At 47.3% G+C, this 9,508-nt stretch overlaps 1 protein-coding gene and 1 pseudogene across 1 annotated transcript in view; one reads left to right on the top strand and one right to left on the bottom strand.

The window, feature by feature from the left end:
• Positions 1–2,207: 2,207 nt before the first annotated feature.
• LOC115322850 lies at positions 2,208–5,241 on the top strand (annotated as a pseudogene).
• Positions 3,445–9,508, bottom strand: part of LOC8027032 (rho GTPase-activating protein 44) — a 110,253-nt gene continuing 104,189 nt past the window's right edge. Inside the window, exon 16 of the mRNA XM_040214559.2 lies at positions 3,445–6,472. Within this exon, the coding sequence (XP_040070493.1) occupies positions 5,338–6,472 (1,135 nt within the window). The 3' untranslated portion in view covers positions 3,445–5,337. The remainder of the gene's footprint in view (positions 6,473–9,508) is intronic.

Below are 9,508 nucleotides of genomic sequence, written 5' to 3'. Positions count from 1 at the left end.
CGTGTTCCCGGCGTACACCTGATGAAAACAAGACGGCCGACGTAACATTTGCCTGTCGGAATTTCAAGAACTGCGAAGCTAGATAGAGTAAAAAGTGTCTGAACAAGCGTAAAGGTATGTGGTGTGCTCCGTTATCTTGAACTTGAACGATCGTTCACGTTGTGTGCCATCGAACCAAATCATTTCGTCTGCTCGCGGTCGCCACGGCAGCTACTCTGCCCGCAGATCGCAAATGTTTACTAGCATGCGCAGTTTACAGCATTCACAATCGTTTACCATTCTGAGCAGTCCTCGAAATGATTTGGATCAGACTCTCGAATGAAGCGGAGTAATAGGGTGGAAAATCGCCTCCCGCTGTCCTAAGCCTAACGCTCGACTAGGTCGGCGAAGTCCGTCGCCGCACCGACCGCCATCTTTTTTTTTCACACGAGTCGTGAACGGTTGCTGGCTGCGTTCCGGTGACGACTCCAGCGGCCGGAATGGGAGAAACGAACGAGAAGAGCCTCTCGACGCCTCGAACGACTCGCGCGCGTATGCGTAGTGGCGTCGCCGATGCGTTCGAGGACGAACCGTTCGCGTGGAAACGACCTGCTAAAACTCCCTATTGATACCCGATAACGATACGAAGCATACACAAAGGCGGCGTCAGCATATCGGGTGTCGTTATCGGGTTCCGGAAGAAATGTCCCCGGAAAAAACGTCCCCGGAAAAAATGTCCCCGGAAAAAAAAAGTCCCCGGAAAAAATGTCCCCGGAAAAAAAGGCCCCAGGTGGAAAGTAGGAAAAAATGTCCCCAAAGGGACATTTTTTCCACTTCAAGTACAATCCGTTTTTGACTTTTGTGTATGAATCAAGAGTTTGTCATTTCATTCCTGATTTTGCAACATTGCATCTCAACTGTTTGTGTTTGTTTTTCATTGTGAATAAAACATTCATAACACTTCTAGCTAAAACCAAATTATTGTGTCGGGAAATTTGAGAGGTACTTGTGTACCCTTTTCCAAATAGGTAAAAAGCGCGACACTTAAAACAAACAAGCAATCGCGTTTTTTTTTTTTTTTTTTTTTTTTTAAAGGGGCGAAGCTCTTTAGGGTCTAGCCTTGTCCGTCCGGCGTCCGTGCTCACATCGATTGCCATCCCATCTGTCTTAAAAAAAGAAAAAATGTTTGCGCAGTCGACAGGATTCAAACCTGTGCGGGAGACCCCAATGGATTTCTAGTCCATCGCCTTAACTGCGGGACAAGTAGGGGCTCTGAGATGTGGTAGTAACTCAAGAGCTGGGGATGTCATGGATGAAACGTTGCATGTAGCCGCTCAACGTCTATACAGGAGAGGGCGCTGCGGTCAAATGCGTATGTAATCGCGTTAAACTTTGCATGCATTGGCTCAACGTTTATAGAGGAGAGGGCGGAGGGCGCTGCGGTCAAATGCTCAAATGCGTATATAACCACGTTCTATACCACACATTCTCTTTCTGACATGGACGTGGAGATGCTATCCCACAACATCCAGCGGATCCAAGCTGATCCGCTAGAAGAACCACTGGCTCTGCATTTCACCGACCATAAAGCAGTAATAATGATGTCGAAACGCAACCTGGAACTCAGCAATACCTATGAGCAATAAAAAAAATCAGCACCATCAGCACTACCTATGAACAATAAAATCAGTATCATCAGCACCACCAGAGCTTCGCCCCAATCAACATAATTCACCACGTGCAGATGCGGTCATTTTTTTATAGAAACGAGAGGTTAATTGTCATCAAAGTTATTATAGGTATTGAAGGTGCCTATTTGGGGATACAATGCAAACGGTAAAATTTCGTTCTCACTAATCCTCTTTCGGAGCCGTTTTCCCCTACCTGCCACACGGTGCCTTTTTTCCCAGGACATATGACCGGACCGCCCGAAGCACATGAGGATCAGGGAAACCTAGAGATAGAAAATCCTTTGGGGACATTTTTTCCTACTGCCATCTGGGGCCTTTTTTTCCGGGGCCTTTTTTTCCGGGGACATTTTTTCCGGGGACATTTATTCCGGGGATATTTTTTCCTACACCCGTCGTTATCGGAGTCTTCGAAACAATCTACTAAAACTTTCTAATCCTCCCTTAGTCCTTTTGTTGAGTTACCGAGAAGCGAGTCGCTTTTGTTGTATTCTCCCCATGGAAGCCACGGTAACCGGACAAAAGCTCACCGGACCAATAATGACAATGGGCCAGTTGGTACGTGACTTTTGACAAAATGCGCCGCAAGATAGAGAGTAGGTAAGACCCGTGTTGTCTTACCTACTTTGGCCCCGTCTTGCGGCGCATTTTATCAAAATAAGCTCACCGGACAAAAGTTCACCCGTTTTTTCACAGATCCGGGCAAAAGCTCACCTCATTTTTTTTTTTTTTTTTTACATAAACATTTATGAGATTTCTAGCCAAGACCAGATTATTGTGTTGGGGGAAATTTGAGAGGTACTTGTGTTCAATTTCCAAATACGTAAAACGCGCGACACTGGTAACACAAAGGAGCGATCGCATTTTTTTTTGTTTTTTGTTTATAGAAGCGAAACGTAATCGTCAAAGTTATCATAGGTACTGAAAGTGCTCATTTGGTAAAATTTCGTTCCCACTAATACTCCTTCTAAGTAAAATATGAAAATGTGCCGATGTCGTGTTCGCGCTAACAGTCGCGATGTGCATCACGGGGAATCGTCTATTTCCTCATTCGTTGGGGCCGTTTTTTTTTTTCTACTTGCCAGAGGGGGCCTTTTTTCCCCCTAGCACATATGACCGGACCACCCGAAGGCCATGAGGATCAGGGAAACCCAGAGATAAAGAAGCTTTTGGCGACATTTTTTCCTACTTCCCACTTGGCGCCTTTTTTTCCGAAGACATTTTGTCCGGGAACTTTTTTTTCCGGGGCCATTTTTCCCTACACCCGCCAGTCAAATTTAATTTATCGTTGCACTTTGGTGCCGCACACATGCACTTAAGTTGTCCGCACACGTGTTAAGACCAACATAAAATTTTCTCCTGTGAGCTTTTGTCCGGGTCTGTGAAAAAATGTGTGAGCTTTTGTCCGGGATTCGGAAGCCACTAATAAATCCCACAAAGGGTGCCTTTTCTCCCTCCTCCCCCTCCCGTCCCTCCTCCCCCTCCCCTCCCTCCTCCTCCTCCTCCTCCTCCTCCTCCTCCTCCTCCTCCTCCTCCTCCTCCCATGTGCGTTTTTCCCTTTGCCTTGCCCTTCCAGATTCTTGTCCATACACTCCCGTACGCTCCTAGGCTAAAACAAAAGGCAAAAGTTATATTAAAAAAAAAAAAGTTTTGCCCCTTATTTTTTGGGGCCCGTTTTGCGGCTTGGTTCGGACCGCGCTTTACACCACCAACTCCGGCGTGCACTGCGGGAGTGCTCGAAGATCCCCTAAGGAAGCATAATAAAACGAGGCGCGGGACAACTTTCAAATAATGTTTTAATATTAACAAAGACATTGTCACTTCCATGCCCGCACGTGCATTACAAAATGATTCCACAGCTCTCTTCCCGGGCCAATCAACGACCGGAAGCTGCGACGTCATCGTCGTATTATGCCTAACAGTCACGTCGCTGCCTTTCCCTCCCGCCTCAAAGAAAATAAGAAAGTGAAACTTTTGACTAGCATTTGTTTTGTTGCCATCGTTGGATCTCTCAGAACAGATTTTGACTTAAATCTTCCAAGTTCTCCCTCGCAACAGGAGCAACGCACGTACACGGGAGGAATACGAAAAACGGTTCGTTTGAAAACGTTAGAAAACACATTCCTGAAATTTCATCGCACCACTTTCTGGTACAAAACGGAGGTTAATATGTTTCTTAAGCTCTTGGTGTCATCACATTACAAGATGAAGAAAACCAGCAGTAGTGAAACAAACGAAATTAGTGAATTATTGCCTTTCTGCTATTGCTATTTGTTCACTTCCAGTACTCACAAAAAAAAAAAAAAAAGAAGAAAAGAGACAGGAACACGAAATCGACCTCCCAATTGCTTTGGAACATGAAAAGAGCATATAATTTACACACAAAATCGAGCAGCTGCGTGCAGCACACCTTCTCTCCCTTACCTTCCAAAAACAAAAAAAGCAGAAAGATGGCAACCAATCAAAATACGCAAAACTGAAAAAAAAAAAAAAATTGTGACCTTTCTTTAAAAAGTTGCCTGTGTGCAAACGATACAATGCATGAGACACACATTCCATCAATCACCCTCAAAAGTATGTTCCCAAATTACAACCCCTCCCTCCCTTTTAAAAGAAAAAAAAAAAAAAAAACAATGTTGAGATGGTGTTTATAAACTCTGCCCGATTTCTTCAAATATTCAAGGGAGACCTGACTACAACTATGTGTAGGCTGGTTTCAGCGTCAAGCACAACATACCATAGCAAAGTCGCCCTCCGTAACACCAGTAATATTTATCATAACGGCAACAGTACAAGAAAAAAAGAGAACCAACAGACTTGTCACAGAGTCTATGGTAGAGACACGCACACATCAACATACTACCCTACAAACATGTCCTCTCAAGTTCGCGCTCTTTCAACTTGCTCGCTCGCGATTCCCTGATCCAGGTTCGACGGAGAGTGGTACTGGCTCAAGAACTACCGTGCAGAAGTAACAGCGACAGAAGCACCGCGAAACTGTCGCGCACGCCGCTCCTCGCAGATAAAAACGATCTGGGGCCGCAACTCCACGAAACGAAGCCGAAACAGCAATACTTTGTCTGGCAGGAGGGGTGTTCGCACCGAGGTTGAGCATTGTGTATCGAGGGCATGGGATGAACTAGACCACACACACATCGTACGATAGAGGCGAAGTCGCCTCCTAAACAACGCTCGAGGCAGGCCTACGCAACTCGTGCACAGACTAACTTTCTCTCTAGTGGTTACAAAGAAGTCAAAAGTAGGAACAAACACGCTTCAAATTCGAAGCAAACACACGAAAAGCACGCCAAGAAAAATGACCTCAATGGGGCCACAAGAGCCAGCAGCATTTGTAGCTGTCGGTACCAGACGGACGCCATTAACAAAACACAGATTTCTTTTTTCTTTCAAACCGCACTTCTACCATAGTACGAAATTGCCATCTCTGAAAAAAAAAAAAATAATAAATCGAGTTTGCAGACGGGAAGACTTGTCGCAGATCTCGCACAACGTAACCAGTCACCTGCGTGACCTGGATCGCCCATCACTTTGGTCTCGACCAAACCACTGCTAACAGATGGCGCCATTGTCGGACGTGACGAAGAAAATGGGAAACAAGTAAACATAACATTTTCGCAATTCAACGTCCACCGTCGCACGAATGTCCGCCTCAGAGGCGAGTCTCCTCCGGCGTCCCACTCCCATGGACCGGACTGGAGAGCCCGGACACCTTGTGTGGCGGCGAAGTCTCTACGTCTTTGGTCGCAACCGTGATGGTTGTCTTGGAGACTTCGGACGACGCGATAAGGTCCGGCGGCGGCCCGCTCGTGTTGATGTCGGGAGGGGGAGACCGCCGCAGAGACAGGTCCTCGCGCGAGTTTTCTTCGGACAGCACCCTCCCAGAAGACGTCAAGGACGACGCCGTCAGCGAAGTCATCGAGGATGCCATCGAGGATGTCGTTGACGACGCTACGGAGGTCATGGATGCAGTCATGGACCCCGCCGTCAACTCGGCAGACGGACTAGAACGTGGAGGACGCTCTGGAGCCGGCTTCAACTCCCCGCCCGTCAGGAAGTCCCACCGCGCCTCGTCGCGCGCGCTTTGGTTCCGCGGATGCGACCGCTGAAGCGGCGGCGAAGACGCCAACTGCGACTCCGCCTCTCCGTCGCCATCCTTAACGCCGTTCACGAGCCGCGCTGGCTTGGATCCGTCGCCACCGCCTGTTTCATCCTTTTCGTCGGTGTCCGAATCATCGGCAAAGGACAGGAGTTCTTCGTGGTCCAGGGACAGCGGACGTCCTCCAGAAACGGATCCGCCGCCGGCCTGGTGGTCAGACTTTGGCACCGCTTCGTTCTTTTGCAATCCTGCATCTGCTGCGGTCTCCTGGACTCCGCGCTGCCCCGCGTCCAGGTTCTGCGACTTTGGTCTCTCTGGCGGCGGCACGGATGGCCTCTCGCAGGCGGGTCTCGGAACGGGAGGCCGCCCTGGCCTCCGCTCAAGCGACTGCGTGGAGTAGCCTGCCCCTTCCGCGGCCGCGCCTTCGAGAGACCTTCTCTGGAGGGCCTGTGGCTTCTCGGCGACCTCTGGCTTGGACCCTTGGCGGACCTGGGGTCGCGGCCTCCCCAGGGTGCCCCCGCCGACCGCGGGCGCAGCGCCGGGGAGTTTGAAGTCGGCCGAGGGCGGCAAAGCCATCGAGGATCGGTCTCTCGGAGTGCATAGGCTGGGGGCCGGGGCAGGGGGCGCTGCCTTCTTGCCGGGGCGGTGGGTGACACGGGGACTCTGGCTCGTGGGGCTCGTGCACAGCCTGGAAAGGACCCGTGGAACGGGGCGCATGTGGGGGAGGTAAAGGGACAGAGGGGAGGGGGAAAAGACCCCGCTTACAGCCTACAGCGGGCACGGCGACACAAGAGCCACTAAATGAGCTAAGCTTCAAAGTGGTGGCACTTCAGCCACCTTCTGTCGTAAACTTATCACCGGCAGTTTGTATGGAATCCCAGGAAATGCTCTTCTTCCCTCCAGAAACGTTAAAACGGTTTGTGACAATGCAAGGCAATGTTGCCCAAGCTTACTTATGCCATATCATCCGGGGAATCGCATTTTTGACTCGTAGTCAGAGCTATCTCTGATCGCACCCGCATCGCACTAGGCAAGAAAAGGGTGGCAGCCATAAGAGCAGTCGGAGAGTGCAGCGTCGGCACTCTAAGCTTAGCTTATGAAGTGACTCTTCACGACACCACCTAGACTAAGAAGGCCGGTCCACTCTAATGACAAACAAGCACGGGCACAGATGAAATGCGTGTGCAAGCATTCGCATTCAGCTGAGGCTCATGCCTCAGCCAATTGCAGAGTTTGTGCCATCGCTGTGTTACGACGTCTCGCGAAGAAAAGGAAAGAAGTGATTGGGCTTTGATTAGTCTAGGTGGCGTTGGCTAAGGCGACAAAGCACGGCTGTGTTAGATCGGGAAGCGAAACAGTTTCTGGGCTATATGTTGCGGGTAGGCTAGAGCACAGAGCAAGCATAGCGGACCGCAACCATCAGAGTTGAAAGGACTAAAATGCAGTTACAAAGTATCACTCAATGCGACTCCAATTTTTTTTTCTTCTTATATTTCGTAAAATTGTGCAGTTGACGCAGAAGTGCTCTAAAATCACAATTCTGAAATTTGAGAAGCTAATTTGCATATCTTAACGCTTCTTCAGCGAAACTTGCTGTAGACAGGGTATCTTCAGCCTCTTATAATAAAACCAAGCAAGAGTTTCTGAGAGAAGGGGTACTCAAATAAAGGCTTAACCAGAGGATACTGCTTAAAATGTACTAGCTGTACCACAGTGAGAAGCTGATGAGGACCCGTATAAAATTGTCATTTACAAATCCAATCTGGACTACCCCTCAACAAGAAGCACTACAAGCATCGACTGGTTAATGACTAACACCTAAAAGACCGTGCAAGCAGGAAGTAGAAGAAAGCGTAGAGGTTTAAGTTGATACATTAATCTAAATTGTAAAGGGATGTGCAAGCACCACACTTTGCTTCCAACGTGCAGGCGACAAAGTCAAAAAGAACTTGGAAAGCTGTAGAATGTATATAGGTTCAAAGGTGCAATTACGTTGCCAGATATAAATATCTTCAAGCCTGTTATGTCTCACATGATCTGTTTTCACAGATTTTACCCAGGTCTCAAACAGAAAGGTCTAAGAAAGCCTTCCACTATTCGTCTGGCTGTCATTCAAAAACAAAAGTGGTGCATAATGCACAATACCTTTCCGATACTAATACAGTTGGCCACAGTTGCACCACTGTGCAGAACTTAAAAATAAGCTTTAAGCTCCACTCATCCACCAATGCTCTGTGCACACAAGGTTGTGCCACCATAGGATAACAACATACTACTAGGTAGATAGCAGCCACAGCTAGGGCATCCGATTTCTACCATTACTTTGACATGAGTATGTGTCACAATTTGAGGTTTAACTGTAACAACTCTGAAAATATATTGATAGAAGATTTGCATAAAGAAGCAAGCAGTAGAGCAGAAAAGCAAGCAAAAGTGCTGCAATACACGACAAACAATGTAGTACTTCCCTTCATTTGGTTGCTTGGGCCTTTCGATTGAATTATGTTACTAGTATAGTCGGTGCATACATGATTATGAACTAATTTGTATGAGGACACCAGGAACCAAAAAATAAATTTGGGAGAGCAAGTAAAAGTTTTGCTTCTCATCCTTTTTTTCTACCGTCTTCAGACTAACATAGTAAACTTCAGTAAACAAGTCGACAGAATAAACTGTCCTTGCTTTCTTTTTCCATTCGCTCAAACTAACCAAATAATTTCTTTACCGCACACTTCTAGAGCAGGGCACATAGCCTGCTGCAGTATTGTATGCCTTAAAAAATTTGACGCTCATTGTCAACAGCATAATACTTTCAGAATAGAAGCCCTAGAAAAGGATTTAGATTTGTCATTACATTGCCAGCAGGAAGACTATAAAATAATGTCTCCAACATCATCAAAGTAAATATAATGATGGTTCTAGTTCATTTCTCTTCATTACCACTACATGACATCACTGTAAAAATAGAGTGAAAGTGAAATTTAGTCCAGAACTGCTCTTTTCTTCAAGAGGTGGCAAAGAAGAAGCAGTGCAAGCGATTTCAAAACTTTGCATGCCTCGTGGGTGCAATACTCGCTTCATCAACTTGCACAGCTTTCTGTTTTGATTGTGTAACAAAGCCTCCTTTGAAAGGCCTTAGTAGCAATGCTTTCACAAGGCATTTTCCTGGGTTGAGTGTGCAGCGTCTTAAGTCAAAATGCAGAAGTGCGAGCAGCAACAGAGAAATACCTACAATGCCATTCACAGGTAACATCGGTAATTAAAGCTGGCAACACTTTGTATCTCAGGGATAGGTGGCACAAGCTACTTACTGCCCAATATAGTATGGGGCTTAGCCACTAGCATCCATTCATCCAGGTAATGAATGAGGATAAATATATTCTCTGCCAGACAGATGCAACTTGGTGCAGTAGACAATAAGGGCGCCTGCAAGCGTACAAGGAAACTAAAGAAGACCTTCACCCATGGCCCTCATCACTGAGTGCTACTAACAATGAAGTCAGATGTACGAAGTCCACTCTCTCGTGCAGTCACCGCCGATGCAGCCAACAAAACGACGGACAGCGATTCACGTCGGCCGTCTTCTTTTTCTTCTGTCTTCGGCAAGCGCTTTGTGCACTGCATTCCAGCGAAGGCTAAAGGCAAAGACGTGAATTCTTTTCGGGGCTAACATGGAAGCATCGACCAACACTTCTAGAACGCCTTCTGAAGCAAGCAGAAAGAC

Source organism: Ixodes scapularis, unplaced genomic scaffold, assembly GCF_016920785.2.
Source record: "Ixodes scapularis isolate PalLabHiFi unplaced genomic scaffold, ASM1692078v2 PGA_scaffold6__148_contigs__length_123643588, whole genome shotgun sequence".
Lineage (NCBI taxonomy): Eukaryota > Metazoa > Arthropoda > Arachnida > Ixodida > Ixodidae > Ixodes > Ixodes scapularis.
This window is presented reverse-complemented; position numbering and strand designations above follow the sequence as displayed.